The sequence below is a fragment of the Grus americana genome, chromosome 7 (genome assembly GCF_028858705.1).
Source record: "Grus americana isolate bGruAme1 chromosome 7, bGruAme1.mat, whole genome shotgun sequence".
In the NCBI taxonomy this organism is placed as follows: Eukaryota; Metazoa; Chordata; class Aves; order Gruiformes; family Gruidae; genus Grus; species Grus americana.
The window spans coordinates 3,859,320-3,872,253 of record NC_072858.1 but is presented as its reverse complement, the minus strand read 5'-3'; the positions used below and the strand labels follow the sequence as shown (position 1 = coordinate 3,872,253).

General features: G+C 39.6%; 1 protein-coding gene across 1 annotated transcript; it reads right to left on the bottom strand.

The window, feature by feature from the left end:
• Nucleotides 1-1,738: 1,738 nt before the first annotated feature.
• On the bottom strand, nucleotides 1,739-9,862 carry TEX36 (testis expressed 36). The gene is made up of 5 exons (XM_054832424.1): nucleotides 9,812-9,862; nucleotides 8,884-9,015; nucleotides 6,243-6,323; nucleotides 4,256-4,936; nucleotides 1,739-1,787 (listed from the first exon to the last, which is right to left on the bottom strand). The coding sequence occupies exons 1-4, from the start codon at nucleotides 9,860-9,862 to the stop codon at nucleotides 4,688-4,690; spliced, it is 513 nt and encodes a 170-aa protein (XP_054688399.1). The 3' UTR covers nucleotides 1,739-1,787; nucleotides 4,256-4,687.
• Between the last annotated feature and the right edge of the window lie 3,072 nt (nucleotides 9,863-12,934).

Sequence of the window (12,934 nt, the reverse complement as noted above, 5' to 3'; positions counted from 1 at the left end):
TCTCAGTATCATAGGTTGAACCTGGAATATTGGGACCAACTTTGGGCTGCAGAGAAATAGGACAGGATCCAGCAAAAGTAGGCTAGTCAGAGGCACATGGCTTGTGAGGAGAGACTGAGGAAATGGGTTGGTTTGGTCTGGCGAAGATAAGGCTAAGACCAGTCTGTGACGACTTGAGGAACAAGACAAAGGTGATTCAGCCAAACTTTTTGGTAGCACCCCATGATGCACTAAGAGGCAGTGTCACAGAGCAGACTGGGAGGTTTGGGCTGGATAATAGGAAAACATTGTTCTCTAGCACTGCACTGCTGGAACAGGTCACCTGGAGAGGTTGTGCAAGCTCCCTTTTTGGAGGCTTTCTAGACTCAAATCAACAAAGCCACATCTGAACCAGTCCTGTGCTGACAAGCAAGCTGGACTAGACATGTCCCAGAGGTCCCTCTGAGTAGCATTTCTTTCACTCTATTGGGCTGAAACTGACCCATCTCAAAGTACATTCTTTCTGTACACCACATTTAAGAAATGATAAATACAGATACTTCATTTTCAGTTAAATATACTGAAGTATAACAAACCATGATCAGACAAGAGAGAAAGCTGATAATGTGTTTTTCATAAATGCTACACAGCTGCCTGCCTGAACCATAAATGAGTGCTCTAATGGTTCACTCACACCCACTACTGCCATACACCAAAGTAAGGTCAGTTAGGATTACATCCCTGTTGAATAGACTTCCCTTTAATTAGACATTCCAGAGATAATGTTTTAACAGCTCATTATTTTATTACTTTGTTGGGGAGGCAGGCATAAAACAAGAAATTTGGGATGAAGCAGGTCTATATAGTCCTTTCCCACTCCAGAGCGGCATGGAGTTCTGTACTTGCCACCTACTGCTCATTACGCAATGCAGCAGCAGCAGCAGGGGGGACTTTAAGGAATAATTAAAAAAAAAAAAGTTTGCAGACTCTGTTTTAAAGATAGAGATGCCTAATCCAAAGTTTCTACTTAATTTTGGAAATTTTATTTGTTGTCAACCAGCACGGCCACTGTATCAACATAAACATTTCTATGAGATACAGGACTAGCCTTTCAGTTCAACATTAGCACCATCACACACCAATATTTTGCTCAGCTAGGATAAAGTTAAACCAGTTTAAGAACATTTGTTGAAGTTTAATATTATCCACACTTGAACTGTATCACTGTAAATAAATCAGCACCAGTTTTGGGTTTAGACAACAGCTCTCCAACAGCATTGCCACTGTATAGCCCAGAGAAGGAAAAGGGCTCATCTTCAGTGTAACATTTATATCAAGTTACTTCACTCAGACTAACCTTGAGAGAACATGCTAAGAAACAACATTTCAGCTACATGGAGTGATTTGATTATGAACACAGAGTGATTAGATTAGCAGCAGATGACTTGGAAGTCAAGCTGCTGCATCCCCACTGAATTACTAGCTCCAGGAGCAGCAGCACTTCCCCTCCCACCCAACCCTCCACACAGGGCAGGCAGTTCAGGCTTTAAGCATCTCTTTAAGCTGCTTTGGAGACCAAGTAAACAAAAGACAAAATTTAAATCCTGCCTCCTATTGTACCAAAACCAATCTGCTATCATACAACATCAATAGTTTGTCTATGAGGGTTAAAATGAATATTAAAAGCATTTCACAGGTCACAACATTTCATAAATGAAGCGGCTATAAAAGGAAAGCTGACATCTAGCTTACCAGGAGGCCGCATGGTCCAAGAGACAGCAGCTCTGAGAGAGACTGTTTTCTCAGTTCTAGTTATCAGCAACCGGGGCAGAAAAACAAACAAACAAACCCAAAAACAAAACACACTTTAAACAAGTGGACATAACCATGCAGACACAAGAGTAAGACTGTATTCCAGCACAGCTGAAGTGATACAACCTGAGAAGCAAACTGCCTTCAGACAGGGCACAGAAAGTTAAGTGACACAATTGCTACTCTGCAGCTCAGCCATCCTAATGATCAGCTTTAGCCTGCTGCAGGGTTCAGCTGGTGAGTACCAACTCATTAAACCAAAGGAACTTGCAACCATCTGCACAGCCTGTTGGTTTTTGAATTTTTTGAAAATCAATTTTGTTCTGTGAATTTAGCTAACAAACTGAAAACACTTTTAAACTAACCCGAAAGAGACTTCTTAAGAAAGCTGTATAGACAGTCCCTAAATTGATGTAGGCTCAGGAAAAAAACCAGAGGGCAATGATACCTGCTCATTCAAAAGGACTATAATACAAAGCCTGTTTCTGTAGAGAGGTTTTGGCTGTGTTCAAATTGTTGATAATACTGTTCAAGGAAATTTTGCAACAAACTTTTATTTTTTTCCTAAATAAAACAAGGTACAAATAAGTCCATCTTCATGAGCACCACCTAGAGCATAACCTCTACTTCTCCATAGTAGTATCTGAGTTAATCCATAGTATGCTCATTCTGCTGAGCCTACCTACACCCATCTGATCCTAATGAGCTGCCAGCTGGGAGCACATTCCTGCACTGACTAGGACACCTCTACAGGAGTTACCAGCTCTCCTTCCCTCTCCTTCATCCTTCAAGAAGGAAAAAAACCCCATATTGCAAAAATATTTTAACGCAACAGGGCCTTATTCTGAGAGACACTATTATCACAAGATTAAACAAAACTGACGGTTTGTATCCAAAGTATGCAAGGCTATGACTTTCTGGAATTTATCTGGGGCATTTATCATTCATTTTGAAATTCAGTGTATTGTATCTCATGTTATTTACCCAAGAAACACAGCCAGAGCATGAGATATGTGGCAATCACCTGTTTTGTTCAACTCACTACAGTATATTTCAGTTTGTATAGTGGTTTCGTGAGCTTTCCAGTTTCTCCTCTGGAATCTTTATCACAATATCACTGAGAACATATATTAATCCACAGTTACTTTAAAAAAAAAAAAATCCATGTTGGAGTCAAAATGGGGGGGGGGGGGAAGAGGGGGGAAAAAAAAAATCTGGAATCTTTCTATCCATGTTTTAAGGCATAACAAACTATAGCAATTTATTTCACCATATCCAGTTGTAATGCTAAACCACAGATAAACATTACTAATGTAGCAAGAATGTGTTTCTTCCTTCTGATGGAGGTCCAAGATTGCCCTCTTGAGTATGCCAAACAGCATGGGGTACTTCACTTACCATGTGATTGGCACACACTTTAGTTTTGAATCAGTTTGGAGATGAAATTTTTGGCTAAAGCTCTGGAAATTCTGACTCTAGAGTTGTCAGGCAGGCTGTCTTTACTTTGAGAAAATAGAATTCTTTTTAATAACACTATGTTACTTGGCTTTTTATCTGTTTTTACATTGTTTAATGTTTTGCATTTCTATGTATTGTGCAGCACCCCAAGAACTTTAGTAGGGGGATCTTCATTTAAAAAAAAAAATACTAGTTTATTATTTCAGCATGTGCTAATAAAATTGCATTTGAGGAAATATTCTAATACAATTGATGCCACACAAAAAGGTCAGCCTTTGCATGCTGATACAAAAAGATGTATCTGTTCACTGAAAGGCAGAAATAATTTCTTGACATAGTTCACTTTCAAGGCACCTCTTACAATGCAGGTGATCCTAAGGGTTGAGGGTTTATTTTTCCATTTATCTTGTAAATAAAGGAAATTATCCCATAAACTTATGCTTAAATTTTTTTAGTCGACATTATTTTGCATAGCAACAAGCTTATTTCTAGTATATTTTCAGACACACAGTTTGGTTTATTATTTTATTGATATTAATGGAAATGATCCAGAAGAGGAAAACACATTATTTGGAGGTCTGACTCTCATGCCTTCCATATCCTAAAGCCAGTAAGTATTCTGGGAGCAGTGTGCTCGGAAGATTCCTTCTGAATTCACTTCCTTAGGGACATGTAACTATAAAATCATGAGCTCTTTTCAGATCCAGTCCACCTCAAACTCAAACCTTCATGCAGCCTTCCAACTTTCAGCTTGAGCTTTTTTTTCCCCTTACTGCCGTGAATGACATGTACATACGTACACTCATGTTTTGTGAGTGCACACACAGGCATGCAAACATTGTTTACAACATCCTTCCTTCCTTTACTTATACAACTGCTGTGTATAACAAACATTACAATTCTTTTGCACAGCAATCTAATGCACAGCTTCTTTTTTATCTAGTTTCTCTAACGGCTACTAACCCGCCTCCATAGTCGTGAAACCTTTCAGAAAAGTTTCTCTTACCTGAACATGCAGTTTTGGCTCCCTGTTGTGGTAAACCCTCAAGGATCCAGTTCTGTCAACACTGATGCTGTCAGCTGCTTGAGGTACAGCCATACCACTCACTCTGAAGTTGAAGGAACTTTTCTATCAAGATGAGGGTCAACCAGTATCAAATAACACAAGTACAATCACTACCTCTGTTCTCCTAATAGAGGTATTTCTAAAAGTACGTACAAACATGTTTTTCCTTATAATGCTCCTCTTCATTAAAATTTTTATAGCAATGTAAGTCTTCAGAGTAACATATGATTGTTGATTTCAATGAACTCTCAACTGTACTACCACATTCACTTTATACAAATGTTTATTTCATCATCCATTTGAGCAACAAGTAGTTCAGATCTTGAGAAAAGGCTCTGATGATAAGTCAGTGCTACAAAGGTGTTTTTATAATTAAGATGACTTGGTTGGCTGCAGGTTTTTTTCATTCTCAGGAATGGGTTTGTCAGTGCAACATTTTTCTGAGTGGTGTTTTGGATATCGCCTACAAAATGGGCTCTCAGTGTTTTGCTCATTCACAAATGATGTCTGATAAATGGTTAAGCCATCCTCTCTGCTAGGAACTGCTTCATGAGCCCAGAGGAAGAAGTTCTGTGAGTTCTGTTGCCGTCTTTCTGGTTCCACCTTCCTCCGGCCCATACCCTAGGGGGGAAAAAAAAAAAAAATTCATGTAAACATATGACTTACAATCACAGTTTCACAGATGAATCTTTTAACAGTCACTACCCCACTGGGAAGTTAACGAAGCTGTTACAACAGTGATTTCAAGAACTCATGGCTGATCTTTAGCAAGTTAAAAATAATGTCAGACTTGCCTGTATGAACATTTCTGGTTGCATATATAATGAGAAATCTGTTGACCTTCCATCTCTTAGTACTAATAAACCACTTAAACTTGGCATTTCCATAGTACACTATATACTCAAAGCTATTTAGCGATACTCAGCTAAATTAATCTTCAGAGTAACTCAAAGAAATAGGTTAATAATTTTATGTTTGGACTGAAATAAAGAAACTCAGACTATGAAATCTGAATCTTCAAAACTATCCCTTGTGTGTCTAAACACAGAGAGATGGAGCCTGATTTTCACACTCCATAGCTTGCAGGAAATTTATTTGAAATTATGGTTGATCAGTATCTCTAAAACTATGAGACACTGCACAAAGTGCACAGAAATGGAGGTTACTCAGTGAATAATGAATACCAAAAAAACCTTAGGTCTAAGAGAATCCAAAGTCAGACGAACTTTCGGTATCACAATTCATTTCCTCCTCCTCTACTCATTGTCTTGTGAACTGCACTATTTATTTTGCTGCCTAGAAAAATGTCAACAGTCTAAGAAAAGTGGAAAAACATGAAACTGTTGCACATACACAAAAGCCCAAAACAATTTAAATACTACTCAAAGTGGTGGCTTCTGCAACATACATTTAAACTGGTGTATTACAGATGTGGATTGGAAAATAATTCATTCTGGTGATATACTGTGGGTGTCCTACGGATTTTGGTTAAACTTATGATAAAGATAAGGCTGAATATGTGGAAATACGTGAAAATATGTGGGACCGAATTATGAGTGGCTGAGACCCCTACAAAAATTCAACACAAGGCCAATCACTTTTAGCAGACTAATTGGACAAAATCGTGTTACGACATAAAAACCAGGACCATTAGAAAATGCCTGTCAGAGACCCAAATCATGGGAGTTTTGCTCCCCTTGAATTCTGCCACTCTCAATGACCATGTGTGCTGCTGTACACCTGTGCCAGCCCCAGAGGAGTCCCATCCCTCTACTAATAAAAAGCATGGTTTTCTTTGTTGTTTACATTTTTCTCTCACAATTTTTAGCATCTATAATTTTTGCAGGGGAGAGAAAAGATACTGTGTTTAATCTCTGGTGGACTGAGATATGAGCTTGCTTGGTTTTTCTCAGTACTGGGTACTTACAAAATCAAAATACTCTCCTACATTCTGTAGACAGTGTCTGTTGTCATGAAAAGAAAATGGGAAATTGTTGCTCACTGCTCTCTGAAAAAAAAAGAAATTACAGCAAAAAATTAGGAATTTCCACATATCTTGTTCGGAGTCTACTAGTCTTAGTTCTTATATTCTGACAGATGCTGAAATTACAGCTCCCTATGTTCTAACACAGAAGTCATATTCAGATGTTAAATCTTCAATGGCACATAATTTTATAGGAGCAATGTGAACTCTCTGTATTTTTTTTAAAATTTTATTTTATTTTAGAAAATCATCAGGAGGATTTGTGTTCCCTTGATTTGCTGATTATATACATGATTAATATAAAAGTGTGAATTTTCAAATAAGAAATGATACATTCTGTCTGCAAGCAGCAAAATACTAGATATATGTCAGGATTGCCTTGTTTGATTCACTACTAAGCCTAAAGCTAATTAAAATGAACTACAAAAGGGACTTCAAAACTGAATTAATCTATGATTTATGTACTGAATGTCATGTATACTGCTTGTTGCAGGGGAAGTGGAGATGTTAATTGCATAACTAATTTATAATCTCATTCTTTAACATAATGTTCATCCAGTCTCTAAAATGAAGCTAGAGTTTTAAAAGAAAAAAAAAGGACAACTGCAAAAGAACTATTTTTAAAGTAATTTAACATATTTCCTTTTTTTAAAGTTTATTCTATATCATTGCAATATTATAAAATAGCTAAAAATTGAAACACTAAAAACTCTCCTGGACTATTAGATTGCCTCTGTTCTTCCCCAAGCATTATTTTCCTGCTTCATGTTGGGAATTCTATGTTTTTTTCTGTAAATGCTCCAGCAATTTTTACTTTTAACATTGTGGAATACATTTTTCATCTTCCAACTGTAACATTCACCTCTAAACAGAAGAGCAAGTTTTAATGTAACAGAATTTTAAAAAAGTGTTTCAAGAGTAAGTGAATCTGAACCAGTTCTAAAGATTAATGTGACTGGAGGCCTGAGCCAGCAAGAAGGGGTATTTGGTGTACTAGACAGATTTTCTACCTTTTTTAGGTACGTGCCACACATTCACTTCTTTTCTCATACAGATTCAACCAGAGTGTAGTTCAATGGACAAGGAAAATCAACGGATACATTCTCATATACTTGTGTTCAAAAACAAGCACCTTATAAGTCAGTAAAATGTAAGACTTACTAAAATATCCTACTGCAATTACACGTCAATATTAACATTTTAGGGATAGTGTTTATTACTAGTGCCTATATGCTGCAGGAAAATTGAAAACTGAGATGGTAAATACTGAGTATCATCTCTTGGAAGGATTCCCCATATTAACTAATGGTTAAAAAAAATCCATTACAGAATAATTATAGGACTATCATGAAGTAAGAAATAAGAGGTAATATAAGCTTAAACAGTACTATACTTCTGAGAAAATTAATTAACCTCACAGCCAGTGAGTTCCCTCATACAAAGGGATTAGACATCCAGCTTCACACGCAGTGAGCTTCCAACACTCTATCAGCACCTTTTTAAAGTGTCACATAAACAAACTTCCTCAGATTGTTCCTATGACATAACATTTTAGCCTTTAATGCATCTTCGTACCCTCACAGCTGATCTCATTTTATTTCTTTATTTATGACGAATAGGAATTCCACTAATTCTTTTTAACAGTGAAGAGCTGATAAATACAAGGCATAAAACATCAGGTGACCAGTCACACTAGTGTTGATAAACGGTCCGTCTAACCTGGTTCTCCTTTTCAGACTGTGGCTAAGGCCAGATACTCCACAGAAAGGTATACATAATATCAATATAATGTATATTCATGTTACAGTATAATCTTCTCCCTTTCTTTTCACTAGCCCCAAGCTTCCCTTTTAAATATTCCTTCCTAGCCCATTTCATTACAGCGAAATCTGTTAAATGAACTCAATATAATTGCTATGTTTATAGAAAATGAAAATAGAAAATATTCTGTGCACAAAGTGGGTGGGTGGGTGAAGCAAAGCTCAGTATGATGATAAAGTAAGGACATAAAAATGTGTTTATGAAATTGTAACATTTTAAATACTCATGATTTTAAAATATTGTATTTTGTTCCCAAAACTGTCCCAAATCTCCTCATTTTTAAACAAGCTTTAAAAATGTTTCAAATGGGAAACTTTTAACATTTGAATGATTTAAAAAAGTAATCCTTTGCCAGAATATACAGAATTTCTGACATTCAATTCAAAACAGATAATCAAATTTCAATTAAACTCTCATATAGGGCTTCACACACAGGTTTTGGACTGAGATCAATCTTAATACATTCTGGCACATAAACGTGTCTCAAACAGCTGTAGTAGCTAATAAAAGGGAAAAGTAATTGATGCTGGAAATTAGCAGTAACTACAGCAGGACTTCAAGTATCCAAAATTATAACTAACAGCAAAATATGTTTCTTCCTTAGCATAGCTAGCAATCATTTTACTCCCTGAGGCACAAAGTCTGCCACTCCACTACAACTGCTTTGCTAACTACTGTAAGCGCAAGTCTTACTTATGACTTAGCAAGTGGTATCTTGCAAAAAGGAGCCCTGTAAATTGACCGTATCGCCACAGTAACTCACCTGCTCTCGAGCTCTGTATGCTAGCGGCAATCTATCCTCGATATATTGAGCTGCTCCTGAGTTCTGGACCTGTTTTAGTGCAGAGCTGGTAGTTGACTCAGGTTGACTCTGGCATATTCCAACGTGAGCAAACTAGAAAATAAAATTGTGATCCATTTAAAAAAAAAAGAAAAAAGCCAACAACAACAACAAAAAACCCCAAACGAATAAATCTGATCAGAAATGTGGGCAAAATTGTATTTTCCCGTTTATTTTTTATTATTTGGATTGCAGCAGCACCTAGTGGCCTCTGGAAAAATCAGGAGCCTCCCACACACAACACAACCCCTACCATAAAGACCTTATGACATAGATTAGTAACCAGACAAGAATATGATTTCTCCAGAACTTTCCAAAACTGTTTATAGAGCAATAATCCATCTAGCAAAACCACTTATGCTATAACGTCTTTTTCTTCCCCATGCTGCTCCCACTGCTGTATGACCTTAGGTTTGAGAGTGTGAAACTTTTGGAGGGCAGCTCAGAAAAACGCTAGGCCCACGGGTTCAGAGACTGAAGAACCGCCTGTGCCAGGCATGTGTCCCAGAGCCCTGGGATGCCCAGACGTCCCAGCCAGGGCCCCCGATGGGGGGGAGGGGGGGGCCTCGGCACTTCTCCTGAGGGCAAGAACTGAAGCAAACGTCAGCTGGCATTTTCCAGAAGATAAAATCAGCTAGGGCTAAATATAAGAGACCTCCAGCACTGTTGGAAAACTGGAAAAAAAATCCTGCTTTAACATACTTGCTCTCACTACCTAGGGCACTTTTTCCTCATCAACATCAGGAATAGGAAACATCGTTTCCGGCTAAAGGACCAAGTTACCCTTAGCACGGCGTTTTTTCGAGAGTTCAAGGATAAAAAAAGCCCCGCGGGGGACGCAAGGGCTTACCCAGGCGCCGGCGCGCTGCCCGCCGGAGTAGGACCCCCTGCCCTTGGGCATGGCTCCGCGCCGCCGCCGGCCCCCGGGCCGCTCTGCCCGGCCCCCCCCGGGCACCCCGGTTGCCACGGCAGCCGCTTGTCCCGCTCACAGAGGGAGGGGGGAACCCCCGCCGTGACTTCAGAGCTTCCCTGACTGCGTCACTAAGTGATTCTGGTGTTTCAGTAAGATCGGAACGAGCTGCAACGCTGCTCTTACCCGTCCACTGCAGAAGGGGTGTGTGGGGAGAAGTTCATACAAGTATTGAATGCTGTCTTAAATGGGAGAGAAATGGATTTCCGTTTAAAAATTCGTTAGTTCTGCACAATTACTTCAATGACATGTCACAATCTGAATAGTAACATCTGAAGAGAGGAGGGTAATTTTTGAGGAAAAAACCAAGGACATTAGGTGTATTATTTTTAAGATGTAACGTCATGCTCTTTTTAAAATCGCTTCACACATACGTATATCTTAATCACATACACAAACAATATTTGTAAAAAAACCAACCTGACAGCACCCTAAGGATATTGTTGCCGTTGAGTTTGAGCACTGACTTGTAAACATCAGTACTATTTAACTGTCAGCGTGCCCTGCCAGCAGGTGCTGCCCAGCAGGGCACGAGTATGTAATATTCCTATTATGTAGTTGCTAAGATGGATGTACCAGACTTTTTTATTATGTGTACCATGTTTTTCATGGATGAGGAAGTGGAGAACCAACCAAAACGTAAGGCTTATTTTTCACATAAAGAAAAGCCGAGGCATGAAGCCCTTGCTTACCATGCAGTGAGCCTGTGGGTGAGCTGTAGAAAAGGCAGAACTCACTAAACCAAGCACAAGCCAAGACTTTGCCTCCTCGTCCTTGAGAGACTGTAAAGAACATGACACTTGGATGGTAAGAGGCCTCTTTTCCGGTATATTGGTATTCAAGGCTAACTTATGTGGGGGGAATCGGGTACCATGGCTGGCAAATGAAATGAGAAAAAAATATGGTACTTATATTAGTTAAGTAGGAATGATTCAGACAGTCACAGCCATTTACAAAGTGCAATTATGAAGTTCCTGCAGGAAAATCTAGTTTTCCATCCTACTATCAGACATAGGTAGATATTTGGGAATACTAGCTGCCATCATGGAGTTTTTTCAAGGCTTTCTTCTAAATGACCTACTTTGTCTAACTATCTGTTGAACTTTTGATAATACATATAAGAGTGATTATTTGGAACTTGTTATTAATGATGCCATGCTGCAAGTTACTTTTAAGTACAAAAGTAGGTAAATGACTTATGATGGTTTAGAAAGGCTAATGTAAACCTAGCTTATGAAAAAGAAGCTGTTCCAGCTAATGCAATTTTGGTGAAGGAAAAAAAAACCAACAACTGTAGACAAGCTGTAAGAGCAATGCTTTCTTGATGGTAGTTGTCTCAGCCTTGACTGTAATGAACTGTGCCGATGTCTGATGTGCAAGATCAGAAGGCTGCGGGAGATAACTCATGCTGGTTTTAAGACTGAGTAAGCCAGCAATAGAAACATCTAGAGAAGAATGAAGAGCATGACAGGCAGAGGAACCCATAATTTGTTTTCATTCCATTCTACTCATTTTCAGATTCAGTAACTTGGGGCCCATTACTGCAAACTCAAACAGCACTTCAGGCTTTAAAGTATTAGTCCACTAGAATCTCTTATTTTTTTTCCCCTGAAGGGCTGCAACAGTTTTGTATTTACTGCTTTTTTCCAGTGAGATATGGGTAAAGCTGAAAAGTAAAAGTTGAAGGATGAAACTTAAAAAGGTCCCTTCCTGACACCATAAAAGGATTCTAAAGGAACATAAGGAATAAATAATTAAGTCTGCAACAGCAGTAGGCATAGGTCCAATATAATAAAAGTTTTAGTAAAACTGCATTAAAATATTATCTTAAATAGGTTCTATATGTGCCTTTTCATACCAAAGTATATTGTTGTATTTATAATATTATTACTGCTAAAATACATATGCTTTGTGTTAGCAAAAATATGCAAAATTGTAGTATTTTAGCTTGGTTCACAAAGGAAACAAGGCTTATGCAACTGTACTTTCTGAGATCCCATAATAATTTTCAAAACTTCAGACCATTTTCAATCAACTTTGAAAGAAATAATTTCTAAGATGACTACAATCATCTAAGCTCCATGAGGATCAGTGGCAGGACAGAAAAGTACTCCAGTAAAGGAAAGCAGGCACTGGCCCAGTTGTTGTACATGTATATATATAGTCCAGGAGGAGGATGACAACCAGTCAGCATTTGTACTTCCTGACCAGTCACAAACTGTCTTGTCTCGTGACAGACAGAATAAAGAACGTCATCTAAGAGGAAAACAATAAGTATTAAAAATCCTTTGGACACTACTCAAGGCACCATTTGCTCGCTTAGGCCACCACAGCTAAGCCTTTGCCAGATTCAACGTGTAAGCAGAGGCCAGCACACTACAAGCCTTGACCCCCTCAGAAAGGTCCCCCCTCATCAAGTGTTCACCGATTTCATGAAGGTTACAGTTATTCAGTGTCCTGCAAGCCCAATCAATAAGCCCTACCAGGCCATCCCCTTACCTAAGCTACCTAACACAGCAACATGCCAGTCCTTTTCTCAGGCTAGGGCTGGGACAACCCAGGCCAGCCGAGTTCTGAGAGCACCAGGCCCCTGAGGCTCGGCAGCTCCGCACCTCACAGAAACACACCCTGAAGACCGCAGCACCTCACTCTCCCGGTACGGTACAGAGTAGCGTGACAGGACCAGCTGCTGATGGTGCAGCACTGCCACAACCACCCCGCTTCGGCTGAGCGCCCTTAGAGAGGTGGAAGACACCCAGGGAAGCCAAACCAGCCCCTCAGCCGGACGACGAACAGCCCTATAGCCTCACAAGCAGCAGCCGCTACCCGCCGCCACTGCCGCCTTTCTCCTCACGCCTCGGCCCCGCCCCGCCCGCAAGCCCCACCCTCCGTGCTCTCCTATTGGCCAGGACCCGCCTTCCCCGCCCCTGGTGCCTCCTGGGACTTCCCGGGGAAGTGCGCGAGAGGTGGCTGTTCCCGGAGTGACGCCCCCCCTCCCCCCCC

Excerpts from the sequence above, each read along its gene's own strand:
- TEX36 (XM_054832424.1), bottom strand. The coding sequence starts at position 9,862 with ATGCCCAAGGGCAGGGGGTCCTACTCCGGCGGGCAGCGCGCCGGCGCC. Across the intron at positions 6,324-8,883 it reads CATACAGAGCTCGAGAGCAG|AGAGCAGTGAGCAACAATTT; the intron begins GTGAGTTACTGT and ends TTTTTTTTTCAG. Across the intron at positions 4,937-6,242 it reads TAGGAGAGTATTTTGATTTT|GGTATGGGCCGGAGGAAGGT; the intron begins GTAAGTACCCAG and ends TTTCCCCCCTAG.